This window comes from Lipotes vexillifer, unplaced genomic scaffold (assembly GCF_000442215.2).
Source record: "Lipotes vexillifer unplaced genomic scaffold, Lipotes_vexillifer_v1.1 scaffold738, whole genome shotgun sequence".
NCBI classification, from domain to species: Eukaryota; Metazoa; Chordata; class Mammalia; order Artiodactyla; family Lipotidae; genus Lipotes; species Lipotes vexillifer.
Window position 1 is genome coordinate 404,569 of NW_006769699.1, and position 15,559 is coordinate 420,127.

The 15,559-nt window shown below is 44.4% G+C and overlaps 1 protein-coding gene across 6 annotated transcripts in view; it reads left to right on the forward strand.

Annotated features, from left to right (window-relative positions):
- The window catches only part of KIAA1217 (KIAA1217 ortholog), a 323,890-nt gene that overhangs the window by 240,685 nt on the left and 67,646 nt on the right, over positions 1-15,559 (forward strand). For all 6 annotated transcript variants that reach the window (XM_007445857.1, XM_007445860.1, XM_007445859.1 and 3 more), the window contains one exon: positions 5,043-5,875. In XM_007445857.1, the coding sequence (XP_007445919.1) occupies positions 5,043-5,875 (833 nt within the window). Of the gene's footprint in view, positions 1-5,042; positions 5,876-15,559 lie in introns of those variants that run through there.

Here is a 15,559-nt window from a genome sequence, read left to right on the forward strand (position 1 = left end):
AAAAAAAAAAAAAAAAAAAAAAACACCACAAATTTGTTATTTCCCAGTTGTGGAGATCAGAAATACAGAATGGTTTCACCGGCCAATACCAAGGTGTTGGCAGTGCCACACTGTCTCCAAAGACTCTAGGGGAGAATCCCGTTCTTTGCCTTTTCCAGCTTCTGGGGGCTGCTGCATTCCTTGGCTTACGGCTCTCTGCTCCATCTTCAGCGTCAGCAGTGTAGCCTTGTAATAGGGAAGAACCTTTTGTGTTCTATTACAAGCTAGCTAATCACTAAAGGGATGTTGCCTATAAGCTTAAATTACACATAATGGCCCATCTCTGGGAACCCTGACTCCCAGGTAATAAGCATTAAGTTAAAATAATTTTTTTTAGCTCACAAGAAACGTCTTGACCAGACCCACCTGTGAATGACTGCAGGGAGAAAGAAATTAACACCTCCCCTCTGGAGGCTGACCGGAAATAGGAAGTGTTTGACTTTACCCCCCCCCCCCCCCCCCCTTTCGTGTTTGTTTTTAAAAAAAAAATCTAACTCAGACAAGATGGCTGTTTGGTGTGGGTGAGTGTGTGTGCGCTGTCTTCTCGGGCTGCTGGCTTTCAGAATAAAGTCGCCAGTCCTCACCCCAACACCTCATCTCTTGATTAATTGGACTGGCATGGGGTGAGCAGTATGAGCTTGGACTCAGTAACAAATTTGGAGGAGCCATCCAGCAGCCTTGCTGCTCCTGGCCAGCCGGCCCCGGTTGGGGAATTTTCGGGTAAGGCCCTAGCAGCTGCCGGGACCACTTGTCCTGAGGGCCTTCTCTTCAAAGTTCCTCGAAGCAGCACCGGCTGCCCCAGCACTTGGCAGTTGGAGCAAGGAATGGACATCTGGGAGCCGACAGTTTCCATGCAGTAGGGTAAGTCGCTCCAGTGTGTACAGCCCGGAACTGTGCTTCCTCTCTTCATTTGGGGCCTTTTCTCCGGAATAAGCCAATTTGTTCTCTATTTGAGTGGGATACCCTGTTGGAGAGAGGAAGGAGTTGTTGGGCTTCTACCCTATGTGTCAACTGGTTTGTTTGTTTCTTTGGATGCTAGCATGTGTGTGGTGCCGTTTGTGTTTTGTTTGTCTTGAATTTCTATCTTTAAAAATGGGGGGCTTCCGTGGTGGTGCAGTGGTTGAGGGGCCGCCTGCCGACGCAGGGGACGCGGGTTCGTGCCCCGGTCCGAGGAGATCCCACAGGCCGCGGAGCGCCTGGGCCCATGAGCCATGGCCGCTGGGCCTGCGCGTCCGGAGCCTGTGCTCCGCAGCAGGAGAGGCCACAGCGGTGAGAGGCCCGCGTATTGCAAAATAAATAAATAAATAAATAAATCTTGAAGGTAAAGTGGTACAAAATCTGAATTTGGTTCTCTAAGAGGACAAAGTTTTCTTAAAATATTGAACTCCTTTTGGTAATAGGTCATGAGTTTTTAAGTGACCTGTATTTGCCATTGGGATCTTTTATCGCTGGTTAAAACGTTTGATATTTTTGACAGACATCCCAAAGATAAGTTCTAAGTGGGATTCACTTGACCTCTGCCTAACGTTGGGGTTTTCTGGAGGGTCTCTGGAACACCTCAAATTACTTGTTTTCTCTCCATCTCAGAGAGGAATATTAAACTAATTGGGCTTATTTGGTGTGATGAATTGCGTGGGAGGCATTGTCAAATGGGTGGTGATAAAACTTCTTAGGTTGTACTGTATGGGTAAATGTTATTAACATATATATTCCAGAAATTATATAGAACTCCTAAAATTCTGGCACATCCTGGTAAATGATATCAGTCATAATTTTAGTAATTACCTTATTGTCATAGACACAGCAGTAGTCAATTTTCTATTCAGTTGCACTGTAATCCCAGCTGGTTGATGCCAAGGCAAAAAGGCATCCTTTTAACGGCTAGATGATCAGTTGCTATCTATAGTTTTACAGTAGCTTTTGAATGACACTCTAGCTATTTTGTGAAGAAACAAGCCAGAATAATGAAATCCTTTATGTGCAAGCATTTGTACTATTCCCAGGGAAAATAAGGAAGGGAATGAGAGGACATGTTGCTTCAGACCTTAACTCCTCTGGCTGAGCTGGCTGTCCCAGTTGCTCTGGCCTTTATGCCAGTATATCCAACCCTTACACCACCTTCCATTCCTATCCAGGCCCAGTTCCTGACACTGGGGTTCAGGACTTCCCTCCTTATAGGATCAATTAGAAAATGCTGGGAATTCCCTAGCGGTCCAGTGGTTAAGGACTCGGCACTTTCACTGCGGTAGCCTGGGTTCAATCCTTGGTCGGGGAACTAAGATCCCACAAGCTGTGCAGCGCGGCCAAAAGAACAAAACAAAACAAGAAAATCCTGTGCTAGTTTCTGGGGCACAGGGACTTGGTCTGGAATCGCCATCTAAGACCCAACAGGGCACCGAATTTGGGCCTGGAGCCACTTCTGGGACAGGGCTATTTTCCTTATGCCATTATCTCACGGGGGGCCTAAATGGAAATGGCCAGCGGCTGGGTTTCTCAAACTTGTTGAGTTCGAAAGATTGCAGCCCTCCTTCTAGAGAGGATGCTCTACACCTGAAGCCCACTTGCCAGCGCCCACAGCTGAACCAGATGGGGACCCCGGTGAGGGAAGGAGGCCCGTCTGAGAGCCCTGCTCATTAGTGCCTCTTGGCAGGGCCTTGAAAGGGGAAACCAAGGCAAAAGGGTTTGAACAAAATTCAAGAAATTCATCAAAACAAATGAAGACCTCTCTGAATTTTTGGAAAGGATTTATCAGGCCTACACACATCATACTAATGCAGATCCCGAGGCCCCTACAAATATTAGAATGGTAAATTTGACCTTTTGGGGCAAAGTGCCTCGGATTTCAGGAGAACATTGCAAAAATTAGATGGTACATTTGGAATGAACCCTTCTCAATTGGTAGATGTTGCTTTTAAAGGGTTGAGGGAACAACAACAGAAGAAAGATGCAAAATGAAACGCCACTTTTTTGGCATTGGATTCCCGGAAGGCAGGTAACCCGGAGAGAGGTAGGCGACCACTGGGGAAGGAGCAATACGCTTACTGTGAGGAGTAGCATCGCTGGAAAACAGATTGCCCTCTGCTGAAACAGAAGAACAGTAGAAGATGAGGGCCTCACGGTAGAGAGGAATGCTCTGAATGAAGAGACCCAGGGTCTCCCTTGGCCTTGAGGCACCCAACTCCCCACAGGAGCCAGGGGTGAAATTGACAGTGGGGGGGATGACCTGGTTGACTTTCTGACAGGCCTCACCCTGAAGTTTTTCAGCACAATAGTGTGACATCTGAGTCCCACCAGAACATGCTTTAAGCCAACAGATGGTACTCATGAGCATCCCAGAAAAGGAGACCAAGCCCTTTCCCCCAGAGTCTTAAAAATAACCCAGAGACTGCTGTCAGACCTCCCAGGTAGGGACTCAACACAGAGGAACCTGCCACACCGAGGACTGACAAATATTTACTCAAAGGCCTCGAGCCTCAGGAAATCTCAGATACTTGCTAGTGTTTGTGTGGACACCTTTTCAGGATCGGTGGAAGCATATCGGTTAAAGCCCTCCTTAGCGAAGTTATCCCCTGATTTGGATGAAGGCATTAAAACTGCATTCATCCTAGAGACCACAGTCAACAGGAAAAACCAAGAAAATGAATCACATATCAGAAAGGAATGTTGCTAAAATGTCAGGAGACATTTAACTTGGGATAACCTTGCTAGTTGCCATGCTGCGGATCAGTGGCTCCCAGAAGCAGGCTGAAATTAAACACCTTTAAAATATTGTATGGTACTCCATTCCAGGTGTGTGCCCAGGCAGGAGAATCTATAAAAGACCTAGCGGTTGCCAATTACATTAAAACTTTGGGCTCTATACTGATCTCTGCTCGTGAGTTTGACTCCACCAGGTCTGCCCATCCAACTGAAGTAGATGGGAATGCCATTGCAGCTGGAGAAGGGGCAACCAATTTCTTTAATTGTGTCCAAATAAATAGCACAGGAATTTATATGTATTAGGAACTGGAACCAAAACCCCAAGTTCAATTATGAATTAGACAACAAAGTGCTAATAGGTTTCATCAGGTTCAAATAGTTGTAGATAAACAAAGGCTGACAAAAGATTCTAAGGAATATTCGTCACCTCTGTTCAACATGAAGTAACCAGCCAGAGTGGTCTTCCTCCCTTTTCCCTCAAGATTGTGGAATGGACATTGACAATGGGGAATTATTATAGGGAAGAACCTTTTGTGTTCTATTACAAGTTAGTCACTAAAGGGATATTGCCTATAAGCTTAAAATATACATAATGGCCCATCTCTGGGAACCCTGACTCCCAGGTAGTGAGCATTAAGCTACAACACCTTTGTTTAGCTCACAGGAAACATCCCGACCAGTTCCACCTGTGATTTCTTTCTGCAGGGAGAAAGAAGTTAACACCTCCCCTCTGGAGGCTGACCGGAAGCAGGAAATGTTCGACTTTACTCCCTCCCCTTTTAGTATAAAAGAAGCCTGAATTCTAACTCAGGCAAGATGGTTCTTTGGGGAATGAGTCCACCATCTTCTCGGTCTGCTGGCTTTCCAAATAAAGTCACTCTTCGTGCCCCAACACCTCATGTCTCGATTTATTGGCCTGTTGTGGGGCAAGCAGTATGGACTCCGTAACAGCATCTTCCCATTCTCTCTCTCTGATTCTGCTTCTGTCATCACATCTCCTTCCATGACGCTGACCCTCTTGCCTCTTTCACATATAAGTGAATGCATCGCATCACTTTCACATAAGTGATTGTGATTGCATTGGGTCCACCTGGATAATCTCCCCAACTCAACGTCCTTAACAGGGGGTATCTTCAAAGGCCCTTTTGCCCTGTAAGGGGACATGGTTCCAGGTTCCAGGGATTAAGGCGTGGACATCTTGCAGGGGCCACTATTCAGCCTACTTCATCAGGGAAACCACACTGAGATGTCTCTAAAAGCATGAGTGTCAAAGTAGATTTTCTAATTTCTTGTTTTCTTTTCAGATGCAGAGAGAAATCGTTTATGCAAGAGGAGATGGCCCTGGTGCCTCTCGACCTGGACCCGCAGGTCTTCTACCCCACGCCATTCCAAATTCCCCACCGTCCACTCCTGTGCCACATTCCATGCCTCCCTCTCCATCCAGAATCCCTTACGGAGGCACCCGGCCGATGGTCATTCCTGGTAACGCCACCATCCCCAGGGACAGACTCTCCAGCCTGCCGGTCTCCAGATCCATCTCTCCCAGCCCCAGCGCCATCTTGGAAAGAAGAGACGTGAAGCCGGATGAAGACATGAGCTCCAAGAGCCTCGCGATGTACCGAAACGAGGGTTTCTACGCCGATCCTTATCTTTATCACGAGGGGAGGATGAGCATAGCCTCTTCGCACGGCGGGCACCCGCTGGATGTCCCCGACCACATCATCGGGTATCACCGTGCTGCAGTTCGTTCAGCCAGTGCTTACTGCAACCCTTCTTTGCAAGCGGAAATGCACATGGAGCAGTCACTATACAGACAGAAGTCAAGGAAGTATCCAGAGAGCCTCTTGCCTACTCTGGGCTCCAAAACGCCCCCGGCCTCTCCTCACCGAGTCAGTGACCTGAGGATGGTGGAGATGCACGGTCTCCATAACGCCCACGGGCCCTCCCACACCATACAGTCAGACCGGGTCTCACCCAGCCGCCAGGCCTTCAAAAAGGAGCCTGGCACCTTGGTGTACATTGAGAAGCCACGGACGACTCCAGGATTAGCCGGAATTGTGGACCTCGGCCCTCCTCTAGTTGAGAAGCAAGTGTTTGCTTATAGCACGGCTACGATACCCAAAGACAGAGAGACCAGGTAAGGCGGTGAGGGTGGCCAAGGGTGGTCCATGCCCACATGCTGGTTTTGAGGGCTGCTTTACAGAAGTCGAACCAAGAGAACAGTGGTCAGCTGAGCGCCAGCCTTGAGCACTGTGCCCTGTGGGTACTGGCCGTTGGGGGGTAGGGGAGGAAGAGTAGGACCAGAGGGCTGTTGTCAGCAAAGAGTTTCTAAATCCGGTGGTCGTGAGGCTGGGCAGTAGCCAGGCTAAAGGCAGGCAGGCACCCCAACAAGAGAGGTCAGAATGGGCCTCCCGAGTGTGGATCTAACAGCATCATCATTAATGTAAATCTGAATAATTCAGAAGAAAATTATGATTTCAGAAACCAGACAAATCATCAAAAGCTGATCATAACTGATCTCCCACTGAAAATGAGTGAGTGGTTCAAGTGTTAACTGTTTGAAATGGCGGTTTGTGTTCTTCCTTGTGAAGTGCAATTTTGTTTACTCACCTGGTTATGAGAAATGAAAAGGGTGTGTCACCGTCATCCAGGGTGATAAAAACATGAATTTGCATAAAAATAGGATGGTGTCAATGTAATACTCATTCAGGAGTGGTACAGAGATCAGCAAAATCTTTCTAGTGGATGTGACACTCCAGGTATTTAAATTTCTTTTTAAGTTTACATGTGTTTATAATTTACCAGCCCAATACCTTCATACTACATCTTGAAAACCCTCAAGTCTGTAGAGTAATAGAAAAGCTAATCTTTTTTTTTTTTAATTTATTTTTGGCCGCGTTGGGCCTTCATTGCTGCGCAGGCTTTCTCTAGTTGCGGCAAGCGGGGGCTTCTCCGTTGTGGTGCGCGGGCTTCTCACTGTGGTGGCTTCTCTTGTTGCGGAGCACGGGCTCTAGGCATGCAGGCTCGGTAGTTGCAGCGAGTGGGCTCTAGAGCGCAGGCTCAGTAGTTGTGGTGCACTGGCTTAGTTGCTCTGCGGCATGTGGGATCTTCCCGGGCCAGGGATCAAACCCATGTCCCCTGCATTGGCAGGCGGATTCTTAACCACTGCGCCACCTGGGAAGCCCCAGAAAAGCTACTCATGATAGAGGGGATTTCTCTACCCTGAACTGGTTGACAGAAGGCCACATAATAATTATAATCATAAAAATCTAGTCAAAGAAACTGAGTCCAAAGGAGGTTAAGCATTTGACCTATTGTCATATGGGAATTCAGAAGGGGCATGAGAAATAAAATTCAGATATTCAGCCACTCAGTACCTTATTGGAACCACTGTTCCCCCCTCCTTACCAAAACTGATCATGTCACTTTCTATTACATAACCTTGTAAAAGGAAGGCCAAAATTGTGACTGGAACGTGATAGTGTATCACTGTCTTAATCACACAAATCGGAAAGTTCTGTCCTCACTGGCAGAATTTTATCATGACAGGGCCATCTCTTATCTGGTTCCAGAAGAAAGATTCCAGGAAGATGGAAAGAGAATAAACCTGGGGGATCATCAATGTACCAAAAGCTCTAACCCTCTCTACACAGTTTAAAAAAAAAAAAAACAGCAACAGTGACTGGCTTGAACTAGAGTGAAGGGGTTTATAGACAAGAGCTACCAAATATTCAAAGAACAAGAGGTTACAAATTGTCTTTGCTGCTATAGTACTGGTTGTAAGGGCTACAGATAACTTGGCTTTTTAGTTAACTGCTTGCAAGGTCACCAGGAGCCACATCTGATACCGATGGAGCAGATTGCACATTTCCCAGAGATCTTGTACATGGCGCTGGATTCCATGACAGAATGAGACCTTGCATTGTTTCCCTTGTGGAGGGAGGGTATATATTCTTTGTGCGGAAGGAAGGATGAAACAGGTATTTGCTGACAGAAGAATAGATGATGGCAGAGACAAGGCTATGTGGTTACCAAACCGTATTTTCTTTTCCTCTGGGGCACAAAACTATCTGCATCTCTGAGCCTCCTTTGCAGTTAAGTGTGGCCATGTGAGTGGGTTCTGGCCAATGGCAAGTGGGTAGAGTTGATGTAAACTGTCTCCAAGAATAGTTCCTATTAAAAAATCTGCTGCATGGGAAACAAAACAAAAGGGTGACAGGCTTGATTATGCAGGACTAAGAAAAATGAAGACTCGGAAAAAGGTATTTATTCTCTCCTTTCCAAAGTCCTTAGGAAGTTAAATTCTAAGAATCAAAGAAAGGGATGCCTCCCATGACCATAGAAAGCTGAGGGGTGTGGGATAAATACTGAGGCTCTTTGAACAGACCAGTGTCACAACCAGAGGGAAATCTACCAAGACGTGCCTTAAGGCTAGGGAGCTTGCGCCCTGTGCTGCTAAGAAAGGGTAACACATCTGCCCCGGCGGGCTGTGAGGGGCTGGTTGGGAAATGTGTGTCATTGATAGGAAGGGGCTTGGAGTCATAAGAATTTAGTCCAGGAAAAAATAAGAACTATCCATCTCCAGGGCCAGAATCCATCCTCCCCCACCACCCTGCTGACCCACCTTGTGGCAATGAGAGGATTGTGAGCTTGATTCCACTGTTTATCACATCAAGCCATGTGCACCCTGCTGAGGGCCAGGCACACGTTGGCCAACGATGGCGTCTGGCTTCTCGCTCAGCACCTAGTTCACCGTCATGCATGTGGTTACCACGTGTATATAACTGAACATCACTGAACTCAGTTCCCAGGATTGGGTTATGGGTGGGACCAAAATGAAGGGCCTTCTGCTATGTGGAGTTGCCTCTGTACTGCTCCCTGATCAGAGTCTTGAAGAATATTAGCCTTCGGTAGCATCGGTATATTTTCAGGACCTCTGCTTCCTCAGAGGTTTCTGTTTTTTTTTTACCGAAGCTCAGAAAACGCTATGGGTTTTTGTCTTAACGTGTTAGCAACTCCTTTTAGAAAATCCAAGTTCTTATTTCTAGAAAAACAAGGATTAGGAAAGTTGACTGAAGATTAATGTTCACCTAAAATACACTGTCATGATCACTGCCATATTCTGACATATGGTTGTAATTCAGAATATAATTTTACATTTTTGAATTCATTCCTGTAAATGTGAAATAGCAGAGGAGGAACTTTATCTCACATCTTGCCTAGGTGATTCCTCACCACAGGCTAGATTCCCTTCTCCTGTAGCCCTACACACGCTCACACGCTTACACGCTCGCACGCTCACACACACACACACACACACACACACACACCCCGTCTACATTTAGAGTTGGTATTACAGAAACACCTAAACATTCCCACTAACTCAACCCAGGCACATGACAAAAGTATGTGAAGAATGATTGTCTAGTAAAAACTTGAGTCTGGACATTGTGCTGCTAACACTGCTACCCACCACCCCACTGTTACCTAGACAGGTCGGAATGTGCCATACTTCCTCTTTTTCAGCTGCAATTCTAAACTCTTGGAAAGCTTGATGTCTAGGCTGAAATGTAGTACTGCTGGGTAATATAAGAACACTGATGATAGCTATCATTTATTGAGAGTCTTATGGACCAAGCACGATGTTAAGTAGTTTCCATACATCATCTGCTGTAATCGTCATGACGATCCAGTGCGATATGTACTATCATCATCCCTATTTTACAGATGCAGAAACAGAGCTCAGAGAGGTTAAGTAACTTGCCCAAGGTCACAAAGCCAGTAAGTGGCATAGAATGTCCAGGTACATTAAGGAATCCATACTTTTTACTGCTGTGCAGTATTCTGCCTGCTGGGTGAGAACTGTGAGCCCCACCTTTACCCAGCAGAGAAGTGAATTTGGGAGTGAATTTGACGCATCTCAACCAGGACAAAATGCTAAGTAGCTGGGCTTCCCTGGTGGCGCAGCGGTTGAGAGTCCGCCTGCCGATGCAGGGGACGCGGGTTTGTGCCCCGGTTTGGGAAGGATCCCCCGTGCCGCGGAGCGGCTGGGCCCATGAGCCATGGCCACTGGGCCTTCGTGTCCGGAGCCTGTGCTCCGCAACGGGAGAGGCCGCAGCAGTGAGAGACCCACGTACCGCAAAAAAAAAAAAAAAAAAAAAAAAAAAATACAAAAACGAATGCTAAGTAGCTGCTCTGAAAGGATATTTACAATCATCAACATGGTAGAATTTGCATAATTATGCTGCTAAATATATACATGTCATTTAAAATATAACTGTCCCAGCTAGTATACTAGCACAATTATGCAGAAATAGGGGAAGAAAGAAGAGAACATTCTTGGTAGATTTTATTTTGAAAAAAATGAATGAGTACCATGTCAAAGAAAACTTTAAAAACAAGAACACCAGAAACCATTACTGAAGCACACAATTATAATCCATTGTTACACCTATACAGTGGTGCTATTTTAGATATATCTAGTCTGTGCAAGTATTTGTAAAGAAGCTTCAACCCCTAAAAGTAACTTCATGAGTACAGGGTCCTATAACGTGTCAAACCAATTTCTGTTGCAATTTCATAATATTAAAAAGCACATCCGAGTGTTTTTTATATGAAACTCTCAAGTGAAATTTTAAATCTAAGATGTGAAGCTACAAAAACACAGGAGGGAGACTGAGAAATCTGTAGAGATGCTTTCTTTTGGGCACTGCTGGATTCATATACTCTTCAGAAGACCAGTTCTATGAAATAGCCCATTAACTGCAGAGTGTTTGAAATCAGAGAGAAAAATTTTCTTTCTCATCTGTACTCAGGAAACTTCCAACAGTAGCTTTTTTTTTTTGACCGCAATTTTGTAATAGCTCTATCGACTTGAAAATGAGTTAAAGACAAAGTAATTTCCCCTTCATCTTGTACGTAGCTCATGTGCTTCGATTTAATGAATTTGGCATCTCTTATAAAGATGCTTCCACAAAGCATCTAGCAATGGCAAATTATATATAGGAGATCTGGAAAAAATAGTGTAGAACATATATAATGGTGGCATCTTCCTCCCAAGACAGCCATGGACTTTGGGGTAGGAAAGCGGATTACAACTGCTTTGACCTTCAGAATAGTATGGTCGTCTCTCAGTATCTATGGGGATTGGTTCCGGGAGCCCGTGGATACCGAAATCCACAGATGCTCAAATCCCTGATTTAAAAGGGCGTAGTTCAGTCAGCCCTCCATATCCGTGGTTCCACGTCCACGGATTCAACCAATCTGCAAAATTCTTTCTGCGGTTGGTTGAAACTGAGGTCGCAAAACCTGCGAATATATGGAGGGCCGACTGTAATTATCAAGTCTGAGCTTCTAGAAGGAAAATGACCTTGAGTGCTGAGGTGGTTTTACCCAGATGATTTCCTTTCAGCAAGGCCTCCAGGAAGAGAGTGGGTCCATGTGACTAAGAGGCCCTGTGCAAGGGAGACAGTGTGTGACAGGTGACTGTGGGCGTGAGGCTCTGTCTTGCCAAGGTTATAAAATTACTTCATTAAACAGCATCATCATCCCTATCCATGGCACATAAAACAGCCCTTAAGAATTGTAAAACTCTAGGACATTTATGTTTTGCTATTTTGTATTTATAGCTTGGCTCATATAATGTGAAATATCTCTATCGAAATAACACTCAAAATTCAAGGATGCTCACTGCAAAGTGACTAATAGCTCTCCTTCCAAATGTATAACAGATTCCTCCTAATAAAGTGTTTTTCAAGACGTGGTAAACTTGAACTGAGATCATACTTTTTACACTATTCTGCACCTACAGTAGCTAAATTCAACAGACTAGTCAAGAATTCACTTGGGAGCAAATTCTTGCCTGTCTGGGCACTTGTATGTGGAGGAAAAGAAGCCACATGACAGCTGCTGTGATTTCTAAGGCATCGCAGATTTAGAGAAGTAGAATCCTGTGCCTTAGAGTGAAAGGGAAGGAAAATTTCTATGTACAGGAGGAAGCCTGCATGCTAACTGGTAGCTTGGGTCTGTTCTTAATCATTTTACATCACTTTCTCATTTTATGAGCATTAAGTATTTTTGTGTTGGTAGCTTTGAGGAATAGGATACATCCTCGGTTTACCAGTTAATTGAAAGTCTGAATTCATATTTGTGTCACTTAAAATGTTCACAGTGTCTGGCATACCTTTGAAGATTTTCTAAACTATGTTAGGTATCCTGCTAGAGAGGTGATTCTGAAAAAGAATGGTTAATTTTTTTTCCTTTTCCTGATTGTATAGTCAAAAGGGAGCCATATCAGACATCTCGTAAGTAGTTAGACTTGGGATCTTCCCAGAGCAAGGTTTCTTAACTTCTGCACGCTTGGTATTTGGGGCCTGTCCTGTGCATTATAGGGTGTTTAGCAGCATCTCCAGCCTCCCCCCATCCCACTAGATGCCAGTAGCAAACTCCCCTGTAATGCTGCCCCAGTCGCAACAACCGAAGATGTATGTCTCCAGACATCGTCAAATGCTGTCAAATCCAAAACGTGGATCTTGAGGATGATTACCTCAGTTCTACCCTTTCCCTCTTGGTAAAGCAGCTTCATTATTGTTAGAACTTGCTGTTATCTTTGGTCCAGTCAACCTGTGATCAGTCATTCATTGAGAGCCAGTCACATGCCATGTTTATGAACATGGCCTCCAAAGCCAGATAGCCTGGGTTCAAGTGCCTGTTCTAACACTTGTTAGCAGTTGTAAACTTTGACAGATCACTCAGTCTTGCTCTGCCTCAGCTTGCTCGTCTGTAAAATAGAGATAATAATAGCACCTACCTCAGAGGATGGAACAACTCATCACAGTTAAGTGCCTTGTGCCATGCCTGGCGTAGCATAAGTGCTGAGTTCCTACTTTGAATGAAGCACTCCACTAAATGCTACTAAGCCCAGAGATGAATACATAGAAATGGCTAGGACAAGGACTGTGCCAGAGGAAGCAGGGAGACAAATTGTTAACTATAATGCTAGGAAAAATATAAAGCAGGTGGGCGGGGGATGGGGGGGCGGGTAACAGGAGAGAGTAAAAGTAAGTGTGCACAGAGAATGGAATTAGGTGGGATGAACGATCCAGATGAGAATGTTTAGACTCTCAAAGCCACTTTTCAGTCCCTATCAGGAGAATAGTGGGGGTCGTACGTTGTCTTGGGACCAGGTGCCAAGAGACAAGCCAGGATTACAGCATCTTCTTAAAATTGCACCTGAGCTGTATGATGGATGATAAGGACGCCTAACCAGGTAGCGCTGAAATTATTAGGTTATCTGATGCCTGTTTTGATGCCTAACAGTGCCTGACCCATTCAGTTATTGTCTGAATTGCTTTCCTGGGTAGCTCTAATTAGGGATCAATAAATGGTTATTGAGCTCCTCTTTGTGTGCTTAGCTGGGGACTGATTGCTTTGCAGGGTACAAAGAAACTTAGATGTGTCCCCACCTGCAAGGAGTACGAACTGGGAAGACAGTCATAAAACATTAAAAGCATAATACGAATGTGTAAGCTATGCCACGGTTAAGCGCAGGAAGCTTCTGAGCTACGAATGCTTATTAAATAACTGGTTTTTAAGAACAACCCCAACAATAGGATTTCATTCGTAGGTGTTGCCCAGGGATGATCTTCTTGTCACCCTAAGAGTGGCAGTGTCTCCTGGTGAAGTGGAGAGAAGGGAGGAGGCTTTACAAGTCACTAAGGGGGACAGTGTCTTTCCCTGAGGCTGGAGGTGCAGGGGGGAGATCTGTTCCCAGCATCTCCCAAGATGAGCTGGAAAGTCAGGACACGTTTTCCTTGAAAACAATGAGGAACAATGAAAGGACTAATAATACACTGTAGGTTAAAGAGGCTTCCATGGGCCAGCTGGAAATCCAACCACCATTTTATTCCAAGTTCTAAACAATGAAAGTAGACGAAAACTTTGCAGTTACAAGCCTACCGTAATTTGGGGACGGCTTGTACATAATTAATTCCAAAGAAGTGATACAGAGAGTAATTGCTGTGAGTTCAGAAACGGGAGCATTTTCCTGAACTTAGGCTGGGCTGGAAGCCTTCATGAGAATGCCAAGATGAACTCGCATTTAAGGAATTTACATAATGGAATGAAAAGATACCATTTGGAAAGACAGATTGGTCTCTATCCCAAATTTGCTGTATTTCTTCCATTATGCTTCCTATAAAAATGACATCTAGATATGATGTTTTGGCAGCCTCAGAGCACATAGGTGCTGATAAACTGAATTATGATTTCATTCACAGGAATATAACTTTATGGTTAAGTAATATTTGCTAGTCATTCCTTAGGCTGCTGAGTTCATTCAAGAGCTGTCTGATAAACGTGATATTCAACCAACTGACAAATGTCTGAAGATAGCCCTACTCTTATCCAAGGGATATTCTATCAAAAATACCGGTGGAATGACTGCCACAAGCTCCGTGTTACTTTGAACAAATCAGTTTCTCAAAAGGGAAAGCCATCCTCTGTCACTAATTAGGTGACATTAAAATGCACCCCTGTATCTCCTCTGAATATTCACGAGGTGCTGTCAATCAGACACCTTAGGTCTGAAACCAGAAACTAAGTCAGAGCAACCTAAATTCTGTGAGATTCAGATAAGCCCCTTTCCTTGCCAACTGAAACGTCTTTCTTCAAAGAGAAGAGGAATAAACGTTTAGGTACAGGTTCAGCCTGGCAAGATCAACTCACTGCAGAATTGGCATGACTGTGACCCAACCTGAAGATGGGGCTCATCTAAAAATAGCCTGACGGCCCAGCAGCTGAATATTCCAGGGCTGCCATGATGTCCCAGCCATTTAACCCCTCTTGTGATTAGTTGTCCTGCTCTCTGGTGGAGTTTACAGAGATTACACTTGTCCTTATTTGAGTTTTGGGCTTGATTTTTCATGAATGAAGTGATTCAAAAATATAGCCAGGTCTAAGCATTAATTTGAATTTCCAAAAATTCTGGGTCTTAAAAAGTCTGTATTGACTCTTAACAGGGCCAACATATATTGCCAGTAATACCTACTCTTTCTCCCTGTCCATCTTCAGAGCTGAAGGGATGCAATCTCTTTTTTTAAGTTCATTTTCTTGAAGTATAGTTACTTACAGTGTTGTGTTAATTTCTGCTCTACAGCAAAATGATTCATATTCTTTTTTATATTCTTTTCCATTATGGTTTAATCACAGGATATCAAATATAGTTCCCTTGTTGTTTATCCATCCTGTATATAATAGTTTGCCTCTGCTAATCCCAAACTCCCAATCCATCCTTCCCCCAACCCCCTTTCCCCTTGGCAACCACAAGTCTGTTCTCTGTGAGTCTATTTCTGTTTCATAGATAAATTCATTTGTGTCATATTTTAGATTCCATATGTAAGTGATATCATATGGTATTTGGCTTTGTCTGACTTACTTCACTTAGTGTGATAATCTCTAGGTCCATCCATGTTGCTGCAGATGGCATTATTTCATTCTTTTTTGTGGCTGAGTAGTAGTCCACTGTCTGTATGTAACACATCATCTTTATCCATTCATCTGTCAGTGGACGTTTAGGTTGCTTCCATGTCTTGGCTATTGTGAATAGTACTGCTATGAACATTGGGGTGCATGTATCTTTTTGAATTAGACTTTTCATCTTTTCTGGATACATGCCCAGGAGTGGGATTGCTGGATCATATGGCAACTCTATTTTTAGTTTTCTAACTGTTTTTCAAAGTGGCTACACCAATTTACATTCCCACCAACAATGTAGGATGAAGGGATTTGATTTTTTTTTTTTTTTTTTTTTTTTTTTTTTTTT